This window comes from Barbatula barbatula (genome assembly GCF_947034865.1).
Source record: "Barbatula barbatula genome assembly, chromosome: 8".
Lineage (NCBI taxonomy): Eukaryota > Metazoa > Chordata > Actinopteri > Cypriniformes > Nemacheilidae > Barbatula > Barbatula barbatula.
In genome coordinates this window covers 8,078,619-8,092,551 of record NC_136771.1, presented here as the reverse complement: position 1 = coordinate 8,092,551, position 13,933 = coordinate 8,078,619, and the positions used below count along the sequence as shown (strand labels likewise).

The window sequence follows — 13,933 nt, the reverse complement described above, 5'->3', positions numbered from 1 at the left end:
GTTTGTGAATGAAAGACATCCAGTACTGGTGGTGTTTCAATGTGATGTTTTATAATTTGCCGTTGCTCACCTTTGCATTCAGTCCAAACATGCAGCCTTTATTACTTGATCCTATACCCACAGGGTTGTTTCAATCGTGCTTTGCTGTTTTGTGTCCAGTTGTTTTGACTATTATAAATAAGTCCCTTTGTTCTTGGGTAGAGCCAACAGCTTTTAAAATGACTGCATTCACTCCTGTTCCAAAAAAATATAATGTTGACTTTAGATTCCCTTGCAAATTTCCGCCCCATATCCGATCTCCCATTTCCATCAAAGATTTCAGAGCACGTTATCGCCTCCCAGTTTAATTCTCATTTATCTGAGAACAATCTTTTTGAGCCTTTGCAATTGGGCTTCCGTAAATTACATAGTACTGAAACAGCATTGGTTAAGATCACTAGTGACTTTCAGTTTTGATACTCCTTGACCTCAGTTCAGCTTTTGATATGGTTGATCACTTGTTTTAATTACTCGTCTAGAAAATGTATTTTTGGGTCTCTGGTATTGCCCTTAATTGGTTTAAGTCTTATCTCACCGATCATACACAGTGCAATGAGTGGTTTTAGATCTAAAGTTGGTGTTGTGAAATCTGGAGTCCCTCAGGGATCAATTTTGGGTCCCTTATTTTTAACATCCATCATTTTCCACTTAGTCAGCTTTTGAAGTCTCTTCGTCTAAAATGTTATTTTTACGCTGATGATTTATATACATTCGAAGCCCAATGATTGTGTGCATGTTGATTTTCTTTCTTAAAGTATTTCTACGATAAAATGGATGTTGCAAAATGTTCTCTGTCTTCACTAAGACTACGATTATGCTCATTGGTTCTCGCCATCAATTACATAAGGCTGTGTCAGTCAACATAACTGTCGACGGCTCTACCACAGAGTTTCAAACTAAACTTAGAAATTTGGGAGAGGTTTTTGATGCCAATTCAACTTTTGTGCCACAAATTCAAAACACTGTTAAAACATCATTCTTTCATCTTAGAAATATCAGTAGATTACAGCCAAAGTTGACGTTCTCTGTCGCTAACACCTTTGTGTTTCCCGTATCGACTATTGTAATGCGTTGTTGGCTGGGGATTCAAAAATTTTGCTGTCAGAATTCTGACAAGATCTATTCTAAGAGAACACTTCACTCCAAGTCTTTGCATTGGCTCCCTGTTAGGTTAAGGGTTGATTTAAAAAATCTTGATGCTTAGGCCTACTTATAAGTCTTTGTATGGGTTGGCACCTCCATATCTATCTGAGCTTTTAATTCCTTACTCCAGGGCGTGACCTTCGCTCATCAGCTTTACCGAATGTGATAAGGCAGTCTAAATCGCTAAGCACTTTTAAATCTTGTCTTAAAAAAATGTATGGTAGCTTTTACTTAATTTTTGTATTTTATATTTGCATGGTTTATTGTTAAATTTTATAATTGTGGATTGTTTTGTACTGAATTTAACTTGTAAAGCGCTTTGAGATGCACTTTAAAGGCCCTATACAAAAATAAAGTTTATTATTATTAAAATTATTATATATAGTCATCCTTTCACTAGAATAGATAAGTCTCATAGCTTTCCCAGCAAAGCACTTTGTTTAAAAACCCAGAAGGCTTTAATCTCTAGCTGGTAAATTGACTTAGTAAATAAAATTATGCCGCATTGTTCCCTATACAAGAGATAAAAATATTTTTTGATAGTGAAGAAAGAAAAGTAGTCACATGAACATACACTTTATTCATATCAAGTCTTTTTTGTTTTAAGTTTTTAAGACGTAACATTAAATACAGAAGGCACTTACAAAATTTTTAAATTATAGAAACATATTAACATTGATTAAAATTAAAGAAAAGGATAGGGACCAGAGATGCCGCTTCATTGGCAGACTCGTACAGTACATCTCAAGTCAAATCTACAGAATTCTAATCTAAGTACAGTATAAAGAGGATTTGTTGTTATTAGTTTAATGCCCCTACTAGGTTTTCATACATAATTTACTCATTTAAAATACAGATAGCACAAAACACAATTGTTTTTGTCACTAGTAAGTGGTTCTTGTTTTTCGTTGCAATTTGTTTCCTTTAAACATCAGGCTTTGTGGTTTCAGCACCCAGAGAGTACTGGTACAGCTCGATCAGGCGGTTAGCCTCCCTCTGTCCTGACAGCAAAGCACCATGGGTAGTGGAATAGTATTTTCTGTGGGTAGCCTCTCCAGCAAACAACACCTGTAGAGGCTTTGGAGAGATGAAACAAAGTAAGAATAGTCAGCTTGACCAATATTTCCTCTACAGCCTTAGGGCCGGTGAGCTATTTTTGACACAGAAAAGTAACTTAAAACTTTTTTTGCACAGTAACCCGCTGTGGGGTCAGACTGTTCCTTTCACTCCTAATTGGCCAGAGCCTCTCTGTGTGTGTGTGTGTGTGCGTGCGTGCGTGCGTGGTTGTTTGGCACACAGAGTTATGTAAATTTCAAACAATGACAAAAGGTGAAGAGGGCATCAACGTGCCTCTAAACAGGATGTCTTCCATTAAAATAAAAAGAACAAATCAACTGCCCAAGATAGACATCTACTTTTCATTTCTACTTAAGTAGAATCCAAAATGAAATGAATGTCCACTCACTGGAGCCTTTCTGTTCTTGTTATAAGGCATTGGCTCGGCCAGCTTTTCCACATCTCTGCCGCTGGAGCCCACTTGAGTAAAGGAGTAAGACCCTCGGATGTAGGGATTACTTCCCCAAGAGGAACGCAGGATTCGCCGTGGCTTCGGAATATTCTGGTTCCCTGTTAAAACATTAAAATAAGAAAATGTAAATTTTTTTAAATAATTATTATTTTGGTCACCAATTGACAAAAACTTCAGACCAGTAGACCAAATGATGAATGATGAGTTAATACACTATATGGGCAAAAGTATTGGGTCACCCCCTTCTAATAAACATGTTTATGTATTCCAGCTATTCCAATCAAAACAAATACTGATGCTACATCATACAATGCCATATTAAATGCTCACAATTCTTTAGAAGATCATGATATCCTGTAGCATTAAAGTTTGTGCTCATGTAATAGACTAAAGTAATCAAATTTGCTCATTATAATGCTTTTGTCCATACAGTGTACTCAACTTATACTTATTAGCCATATACGGTTGCCTCTTTAATGGATTCCCAACTAATATTACTTACATTTGTATTATTTTTCGGTCATAATGAGGAATAAACAGATCTTTCGGTTATCACTGCTAAGGTGTGACCAAATCCAATTCAACACACTAATTAGTGTATATAGGACTCAGCAGATTGTATAGGGTGCGTGGAACTGGATTAAGACCTACTGACCTAGTTACGGTAACAACCAGGTGACGTCATTGACAGAGAATGTGCTGACCCTGAGCTCTGACTACAGTACGTGTTCTGTAACTAAACGGTTACAACAGTAAACTCAGTACTGTTTGCAGAAATGTTCAACACTTGGGAACACTTGGAATTTCAGAGCTGAGTTCTTTACCATTAACCATTTATTTTTTGGGTGAACTGTCCCTTTAATCCGGGTACTGTGTGTTTGTTATTTGACATAGAGAAATGTAACTGTCTTTTTATTTGAAAAACAAACCTTTACACAAATCTTCACGCATATACTGACCTGTGAACTTGCGCAGCAGTTCGGTGCATATCTCCGCCACGGTCTCATCATCGCAAGTCTCCATGCTCAGCGCTTCTTCTCCACAGATCCATCCGCTCAGCATGTGGCCATAGCGCTCGGGTGGATACAGCACGTCAAAGCTGCAGATCTTCCTGTACCAAAGCTCTTTCGTGTACGACAGGCTCTCCAGCTGCGCCTCATCCTCCCAGACGAACTGGATGCTGTTGCACTCGGGGCTCCAGAAAGGCTCCGCGAACTCCAGAAAGATCTTGTCGGTGGTACTAATGCCCAGTTTCTGAATGGCCTGCGACTTGTCTTGAGGCAGGCCCGGGGAGAAAAGCGTTTCGTGAGCCTTCTGCAGGACGCCTAGAGAGGCCGTTACGATCACGTGGTCTGCCGGCAGACACTCGCCGTCTTCGCACTCCACACAGACCGGAGGGGGGCTGGGCCGCTCATCCTGGTTATGGTCGGCCTGGTCGGGGATTTCCTTTGCATCCTGAAAGCTGCAGTTCCAGTGGATGCGGCGGACGGGTTTGCTGAGGCGAAGGACTCGGTTTGGGATGTCCTGAGCCAGGATCTCAACGACTTTAATGAAACCGACCGGAATGACGTGGTGAGCGCCGGGAATCTCTGTCCACTCACCGAACTCGCTTAGAGACACTTCATCCATGCTGGGTGAACTGCTCTCGCAGCTCTCCACCTGAAGAACCCAAGAACATGCTTCTTAGCACCAAATCCACATAAATATGGCTACATATTACATTACATGTGTAGAGTTCAATTTACAGTTGTTTCTGTGCTCTCTGTAAATGCTTCAGCTCTGTATTCTAAGGTTACCGTTCCTGCTGTAAACAAAACAAGGAGGGCGTACCCTAGCAGGCACATGAACAGCTGAGAGCTTTTACTGGTTTTGCACCTTCCTCTCATGACTTATTGCATTACAGGACACCATTTCAAATCTGGTTTGCTTTTACCTCAAAAGTTCAGAGCTTTCATGACGGAATTTTAATCAGAATCATAGTGACTACTCTTACATAATAGAGTACAGAACATGAGATGTCATGAAGGGGATTTATTAAATAGTTGATTACAATTAAAAGTCCATTGTGAATCCAGAACATGTTAGAAATTACCAAAAAGTAGTAGGGCTAGAATCCAGCTCTAAAGTTTTGGATTTCACAATATGAAATCGCTATTGTGACAGTGTATAAAACGTGCGTAAGGATGAGCCTGACATCACTTGCATTACAAATATGAGAACACACGCAACAGTGCTGATGTCATCGAGGTGCAGTATATCAGTTAATACCCAGAACTATATTCCCTGTTGTGTTGTCTCGTGTCTTGGCTTGTTAAAGGGCTGGCGGACATGTATGTGGCACTTTCTTTGAATAGGACACATTGTGTGTATTTCGTATTTTATTTCCTTCATGTTCATATTTAGTCATGCACACACAAAAAATTTTTGACATTATAGATCTGCCCACCTTGAGGTACTGTTGTAGCATAGATAACTTGAGTTTCTTGGTGCTTTCTGAGTCATAAGGATCAAGCCTGATCTTCTTGCGCACAACATCCCGTGTGAAGATCCCCACGCTGTTCTGACTCTCAGCTCCCACTGGCTTTCCGTTCTGGAAGAACTCCTGAGTCAGCTCGTACACCTGCCCCAGAGAAGGAGAACGAGATTAAACCAGGGATATCCTTAAGTCATTAGATCATGGTGGTATGTTTGCCACGATCAAGAGTTTAATTGCATTAGTTGCAGTGGTTGCATTAACTTCTCTGTATAATCGCTGAATGGCTTGTCTGTGGCACTGCGTAGCTAGAAGCATTTATTACACCAATTAGATGGAACAAGAGAAAGATTGAGGGAGCGATACGAAAACAGCGGTTCAAGATGAGGTTACAACTGTGCAACAATTGACCTTAACCCTTGCAGCTGTGAGCGAGAAGTGACATGTGCTTTCTCTGAGGGAAAACAACTTTTTCACACAAGTGGAAAGTAGAACGCAGGGTATCACACATATTTTAAGTAAGTAAGTGTCCCGAAGTAAAAGAAAATGGTGCGGAGCAAATTCCTGTGTGATCCATTCATGTATATACAGTACTGCCCAGAGGAATGGAAAAACAAACATGAGATGATCTCATCTCACGTCTTTCTCCTAGACAGAAATGAGATCAAGTGAACATCAAATTGAGACATAAGGTTTAGTCTCCTGCTTATCACATGTTTCTCCTGAGAAAACTCTTGTTTTCTCCACTGAGATTCAGAAGAGATCTCCATAACATCTCACACTGTGCTCGGATTATTCTCCTTCGCTAAAGACTCTAACATTCTCCCATTTATCTCCTCTAAAGTTTCATAAGAGATCTCAATAACATCACACTGGCCCTCATTTATCAAACGATCGTACGCCAGAAAACTGTGTGTACGCTAACTTCAAAACTTGGCATTTATCAATTTGGACGGTTGCTACGATGAAATCTGACGACAGGTCTCAGCTCGTGTACACAAGTTTTGAGATAAACTGAAGGTCCGTCTATGCTTTACCCTTTTGATAACTGAAAAGGAAAAATGACAAATAGAAAAAACAATAAGTTAAGTATATCAATTCCAAAGCTATTTCTTATTTTCATTACATTAATAATGTATTTTATTTTCTAACCTTATTCTATGAACACGTAAATGTTTGGAATTACAAGGTAAACGGGTTCTTTTCCGTAAAAAAAATGGATGAGATTTTATGCTACTTTTTATGACAATTAAAATACACAATTAAAAGTAAAACATTAAAAACTACAATAAACAATATAAATACAGGCAAGGGTTACGTTTATCTATTTATAAGGTGATAGCTTCTTTGTTTGAAAAATATGCATTCTAATGAAAACAGACAACACGTGTTTTGTAATGTTTTTTTTATTTGTGTGATGTTTTTTTGTGCTTTGGTGTACGTGAAAGATGCGCACAGGGTCACAGCTCGAGGTTGCCTGGCTTTGAGTGGCAGGCTCCAGGCTGGTTTGTGGGGGCTGAAGACCGCTGGTTCTAGCCTCCGACAGGTCTGAAAGAGAAACAAATAAATGAAGCAAACATAATACTGTGTGTGCTTGATTTAAACAGCCTGAAATACAAGATTAGCAGCATTAGATTTTAAACATTTATCATCTTTAGAAACATGCATCTGTCTCCTCCGCCACAGACCCCCTAAATGAAGAAAATTGTAAACACATCTACATGTTTACATCTGCGCTGCAAAAATGATCAGTCATTTATATCTACATTAGTTTTAACATTAACACATTAATGTAGGCTAACTACAACATTGTTCTTCAAGACAGATTATGATAGTGTTTAAATGCACTATACAAACAATGTAATTTACAACAATACTTTAAGTGTTATAATAATAATAATAGTGAAACAATAATTTGCAGTTATATTTATATATATATATATATATACACATACATATCCAATAAAAAAATACAAACCTGATGAGCTGCAGTTCTGTTCACTATTCCAACGCTGTTGACCGCTGTAGTGATTGTCTTTCCAAACAGTTTTGTTTAGTCCCTTTGATTCCGCTTTTCAAGGTTAAAGATTCAATTTCTAAATCGGAAAAGTTCCTCTTTATGGCTGGATTACGTTTCTTAATGTCGCAAAATCGAGGGGTGGAGGCGTCTACACCCTGAATTTATAGGGGCATGATATGTAATTTATGATCGATTTCAGCCGGCGCAGTTATGAAGGTACGATTACTCGTACGACGGACTTTGCCGCACGTGAGCGTTCTAAACTCATTATTCTGCTAGGATCTATGCTGGTTTGTTTGATAAATGAGGGCCACTGTGTTCAGTTTATTCTCTGTCGCTTAAGACTAACATTTATCTCCTCTAAGGTTTCATTTCATTCTTATTCAGGTGCACTTTAAATATCTTTCATTGAAAATAAAATCCTCATTAAAAGTCACATTAGAACACATTTTTAATAAAACACAGGGTTAATGTGAAGAAATGTGCATTGTGTAGAAGTAGTACTCCAAATAAAGTTTAATTATAATTTTACATCAGTTTGTCATGTCAGTAAATATTTTAATACATTTAAACTATACTTAGTATGAAATAAATCTATTTTAAATTAATAGTTTTTTACTAGGGCAACTACAACTTGTTCTTAAGTAACTATTAAACAAATTATATGCAGCTGGCACAGTAAGACAAACCTGATACATAAATGAGACATGTTAGAGAATAATCAGCCCTGAACTAAAATAACTCCTTGTCAGAAACATAGCCTTGTGGGCAACACATCAACATCGAAGCACAGCAGCACCTCAGGCAGCACGAGTTTGAATCCCAGCTAAAGGTACTTTCCTCTTCCCTTACTGTCTCCTGTCCTACGGTCAATGAATGTAAAAAAACTATATAATAATCGTCACAAAAAACACAACAATAAAGGTTTTCCAGTTTTTCTTCTTTCCATGACTTTCTCATGTCTCACTTCTCACTACTTTTATTTGGAATTGTAGGAGAAATATCCGATACACTGCTGACACTGAATCACGAATCACAACTTTGTCTCCCGAGCTTAGAAAAAGCAACGAATGAGAAAAAAAATCCTCTGGATAAAGACAAAGGTATCCCTGATTTATGAGCCCTTTGCATCCTAAGGAAAGCTTGCACAACATAATCTTTCACATGCTCCAGTATCTTAGAGCAATCGCACTGAAACATAGCTTTGTAAAGTGAGACGAATACAAATGTCCCTATTTAGGTTAATGAGTCAAGAAGCAAACACCAGATTTGCATTGCTTTATACATACCCAAAGCAATTCAAGTCAATTTCATGTGTTTACAATGCTCTACCAGCTACAGGAGATTGATCAATTCAAGCCTATAGATTATAAGAGTATAGTATAGTGGCCCAATAATGTTCCAGCTCATTGGGTGTACTGTACTGTACTTTTCATCACCTCATTGTACAGGTCACTGAACTCCTCAACCAGGTCCTTGGGGATGCGCTTGCCGTTGTTGGTCTGGTAGTGGGCCACACCATTCTTGGCATAGAGGCTGATGCGGCCCACGCTTCGCTCCTCCTCTGTGGTATGCTCCAGCAGCCCATTGTCCTCGGCCAGGTGGTAGATGGGGTTCCCGTTCGCGCCATGGATCCAGGTTGCTCCAAGTTCCAAAGTAGCTTCACCTGTGGAGAGGAGTTGGAGCTTGTTATGATTCTACATTTTCATTAAAGAATAAAGGTGAATGTATTGACATTATCTATTAAACAATGACATGTCAATTTAATCACAGAACAATGTGAAAAATTCTGCATGCGATGAACTGATTATATATCCGCCCGAAATATGAAATTGACCCCTCCAGTCGAGCCAGCCTGGGAACGGCTTGTAATCAACATTTCTGATTTTAACACACTCTCAAGAAAGATGTGTTAAATAACAAGTTTTTGTGTGAGGTAATTTTAACACACTTGTCAATGTGTTTTGATTTTAGGATAAATAAATAAAAAGGACAACATAAGATTGAGTTGTCTTCAGGAAAGATAGGTTTCTCACCCTGCCGAATGCTTTGCACTCTGCCTCCGATACGGTCCGCAGCTTCTAGCACTGTGACATTGGCGAAGCCGCTCTCCAATAGGGTTTTGACAGTGGCGAGGCCGGCCAAGCCCGCACCGATCACTACTATTCGCGGTTGTCGTTGTCTGTGTAAGGCTCTACTAAGAGGATCATCAGTGCTGTCTGAAGATATTTCACAACTTTGCATGCCGTCCAAGCTCTTCTTCTAAGGAATCTGAATGAGGAGTGAGAAGGAGAGTGAGAAGGGGAGAAACCATTAGAGTGAACACAGCAGACGAATGAAGGGTGAGAAGGGGAGAAACCATTAGAGTGAACACAGCGGACGAATAATAGAAACATGGGAGGAAAAAGAGTCTTCCACTTTGCATCTTTAAACATGTGGTCTAAGGTATCAGGAGGATACACAGTGCCTATTCAGAGCACAACCTTAAATTAAACTTTAAATGGTTCAAAGTGTAAGTGTGTGGGTTTATATCGCCACCTGAAGTGTTGAAGACAAAGCAAACAGACCGGTGTTCAATTTGTTTAAACTTGACTTTGCCATCTCTGAACATTATGTTGGACAGAGCAGCGGCCTTACATCAACATGTCGTATATATACGGAGTCCATCACACCAGTGAATTGAAAAGCACTGTGAAAATAATTACTCTGCGATAGCCGCGAGGAAATGAATGTACTCTTCACATTTCCGTTTTCATATAAACACGCAAGGTTATGTGTGACAGCCGAAAGAAATGGACGCATGATGTTAGACAGACCTCATAAGAGACGTTTATCAAGGACCTGAAGTGGGGTAGAGGCTAAATGGAACAAGGTGATGGATACAGGATGTTATTATGGTAGACCAAATTCGACTTTAATCAGTAATGTTGTAATCTATCAGCTCATCAAATTGAAAGGAAAATGTACCACTGGATTTAGCCATTAACACCCACACATACACACACACCCTCATTGTCTCCCAACATTATCATTGTACCATAGAGAGATATTCGTTCACGTATGCTAAGTAAGAGATGATCTGAATAAATAGGATCTGAATGAATAAGGTTATCTAGTTTTACTGTGTTTTGAGACCTACAGATGGGATTTTTGTCTTAACATCCATCATGTGGGATTAACTAACTTTAAAACCCTTTTTTAGAACAACAGAAGATTGACAAAGTCAATAGGCTGTCCTTCCCTGTTGTCGCATCAGAGCACTTTAGTGTTTACCCTACAAATACAATGTGGGCGTGTGTGTTTCCGACTACCTGCATGTTTTCAATGACCATATTGAGATCATTTAACACCTTTATTCATCGCTCTACATGGACGTGTAAACGCGTTTGGAGTGTACCTGTGACGTTTAACAGACACCAGAGATTGCTGAAACACTGCTGTAGGCTGTAGAAACAGCTGTACCAAATAAAACGTCACTAAAGTCACACACATCCCCTTTTTCCATGCAGTGGTAACGGATGAGAGGGTTTGTATACTGTACACAAGAGGAAGTCCTTGACTCGTACTACACCTTATTTCAAAGCAAAAGCAGGAGGTCACTGATCTTATCTACTGTCGATTCATGTGTGACCACGTATGAAACTAAACATTACAATGCGCTTACAGAACAATCTGTTCCATTAAATTGCTTAACACTGGAAGTAACTTTTATAAATTGAAATTCTCTTTTTGGAGTGACCTCAAATGGCACATAGTTGATCACCTACACTGTAGCTCTCCTTCTTCCATTTTGTGAATAGATTTTTCTTTAGCTAAACTTTAAGCACCAACGCCTTAAACAACGATAGATATCTTGAACTTCATGAGTACTGGAAAAGGATAACTATGACAGGTTCGGATTCCTCACTTACCCCAGACTAATGCAGATTTTGGGGGAGGGTTTCCCGGACAGGGTTTAAACCTAATCCCAGACTCATTTTAATATCAGAGATGTCTTGATCGAAAACAATTTATACTGACATACCTTAAAATACATCAGTGCGATTGTTTTGTCTCAGTAATCTCTTTTGTAAAGTTTGTTTTTAAAAATGACATAAATATCCTAATTTAACGCCCTGGTTTAAAATATTCCCTGTTCACAAACCGCCCCCGGGGGTCGCGAACGCTCTAGATGACCTACAAATTATAACCAGCATCCTTTGTGATGCCTGCCCCTCATGTCTCAAACTGGACAAAGGACATAGGTCCAAAACATTGCCCTCTCCTGCATAATTTTTTTATACAGATTAATACATGATAAGGAAAACCTAATACAGATAAGATGGGTTCTTATAAAAATGCTCAATATTACGTTTTTACACTGTTTTACTAAAGTAACCCACGATGTTTGCAGTTATACAAATGGCACACTTACAGGGCCTAAGAAAACCATGGTTCATTTTCCAAAATGTCTGTGTGTTTGATTGTTTAAAACCAAACACAACCAGAACTGATGTAATGTATTATACATAATGTGACACACTTTCCCGTTTATGACAGTAAAGCTGCTTTAAAATGATCTGTATTGTATAACGCACTACATAAATACGCCTGGACTCGACATTTACCGAGCCTTTATCTAAAGAATCTTATTCGGACTGGGATTAAATGGTTTGAACTTTGACAAACGAAAATAAGCTTGTCAGTAGTTTGTTTTTATTGTTATGTTACGGATAGCTTGAACATAACACGAATGTGATCATATAAGTAGCTTTGTGCGCGAGAACCGAGGCGCAGGATCATTTGAGTTTCGATAAGTTTTGGTGCTGATGAAGTAGCGGCACAAAGTACACGCGTCCAGAGGAATCAGCGCTGCCACGTAAGTAGCCTACATACTGTCATAGGCGAATGGCCTTCATTGATAACCAAAAAACATATCCCTGTTAGCGTTTTAAACACCTCTTTCGTAAAATCAGCCATCGGCTTTTACCATATTACCGAATATTGACATGCCCATGTAACGCCGTAGTAATAGGCAGCTGAATGAAACCACAGACAATAGACTGCGCTTTCGTGATCAAAACGAAGAAATACCCCAAAATTCCGGATCCAATATAAAACACCGACCGAAAGCGATTACTGGTGGGAGTCAGTTTTGTTTACAATTCGGCTCTGATTCTCAATATCACCGTTAGAAACATTGAACATTAAAAAACACGGGTGGGCTACCGTATCGCTAAAACAGCATGTTAATTCGTATGGTCATTACCTGACTTTATCGTCTTCCGCGATCCTCTCTGTTCTTTGTGTATTCGCAGTGTCTCGCTGTGTATTTATGTGTCTTGAAACCAGAAGCAGCCAGTTTGGACGATGCCGCTGCCTCCTCGCTGAATAAATATGAGAATCTGTGACGTACCGCACAGCTTCACGAGCGTGACTCCCTCTTTCACCGTCACACACTGTTAAACTATAGGCTACACAAAGCACACTTTTCTTCTACTTTTCTATACGACAGAATGCAGTTTTGTTGAGACTTTTGTTGTCCAAGAAATGAGATGCGTGGATTGTAAAGGGCGAGCACAGCTTATTCTCTCCGCTCTTGTTATAACACAGGCTTCAAAGAAATGTGAGAAAACTGTGTGGCTGCTCTTTCAGTGTTTAACAAAATTTCTCACTCAGTCACAGAATAAGATTCATGATATGAATAAGACTGGATTTACAAAAGGATATTTAATGTTTAACATATGTTCTCCGTAGAAAACGTTAGGATAACATGTCATGTTTTAAAAGTTTGTTTGCTTTTTAGTTGTCCTTTAATAAATGTTACACACTGACTTAATGCTCAATGGTCTATGTATTTCACACACAAATAATTGATCAAAGTGTGATTAAAGAATTAATTTGACACTGCTGTTACAAGATTTACTTTAGATTAAAAGATTATAAGAAGCTTCATAAAACTAATGAAATTATGTGGCATCTCTTTATATGTGTATTCGGTTTAATCCCATCGTACCTTCTAGTATAATGACATATCGCTTATTGCTCCCTGAACTCTTTGTAAGTCGCTTTGGATAAAGCGTCTTCTAAATGACTAAATGTAAATGTATTCGTTTCACAAGATTCTAGCCAGTTGTTTGAGTATGAACTCAGTTTAGCATATTCATTTTACCAAGAAAAAATAGGAGGTTCCATGCTTGCTGATCAATACGTCCTTTTTCTGACAAATTGTATTGTTCATTTTGTTATGGTATCATGTTTATTTGCATGTATCGAATCATTACGTTTCTTTGTACATTACGTTTTATCCATGATTTACATGCTGTTTTACAAATATCCTTGACACAGCTCAATGTGTGTGTGGAACAGTGAAAAATCTTGAGCATGTCAAGATAATGCTTGAAGAATAAAATATGACGAAAATGTAAACTGGGAAATATAAGGTTTTAATGCTTATAATATCCATAAACAAAACTGCAAAATAACATGGCTCTCATGAGTGCATAGAGATTTATCAATAAATTCTTGTATATTCGTGTATGTTTAAAGGCAATTTATTCTTTAATTGGTTGACTGATAAAAGCACAAGAAAACCTTCTTGTTTGAATGTGAGTTTTATTTTGTTGCGTCATTTAGTTTCCTTTCATATAGTATGAGTTTAATCATTAAAATATCATCGGAATGATTCATTTAGACAGTTACTTGGCTCTAATTCTTTCAGGGATTTCACAGTGTGGCCTTAACAGACAAA

General features: G+C 38.5%; 1 protein-coding gene across 1 annotated transcript; it reads right to left on the bottom strand.

The window, feature by feature from the left end:
• Positions 1 to 1,743: 1,743 nt before the first annotated feature.
• smox (spermine oxidase) lies at positions 1,744 to 12,622 on the bottom strand. Its single transcript, XM_079461419.1, has 7 exons — positions 12,452 to 12,622; positions 9,240 to 9,474; positions 8,643 to 8,869; positions 5,157 to 5,330; positions 3,670 to 4,369; positions 2,648 to 2,808; positions 1,744 to 2,259 (listed from the first exon to the last, which is right to left on the bottom strand). Exons 2-7 carry the CDS (start codon positions 9,445 to 9,447, stop codon positions 2,107 to 2,109), a joined length of 1,623 nt encoding a protein of 540 aa, XP_079317545.1. The 5' UTR covers positions 9,448 to 9,474; positions 12,452 to 12,622; the 3' UTR covers positions 1,744 to 2,106.
• Between the last annotated feature and the right edge of the window lie 1,311 nt (positions 12,623 to 13,933).

What these genes read in the sequence shown, in the direction of transcription:
- smox (XM_079461419.1), bottom strand. Translation starts at nt 9,447, where the DNA reads ATGCAAAGTTGTGAAATATCTTCAGACAGCACTGATGATCCTCTTAGT. An exon ending in TGCTACAACAGTACCTCAAG is followed by an intron (nt 4,370 to 5,156) that starts GTGGGCAGATCT and finishes TGGGTTCTTCAG; the next exon opens with GTGGAGAGCTGCGAGAGCAG. An exon ending in ACAAGAACAGAAAGGCTCCA is followed by an intron (nt 2,260 to 2,647) that starts GTGAGTGGACAT and finishes ATCTCTCCAAAG; the next exon opens with CCTCTACAGGTGTTGTTTGC.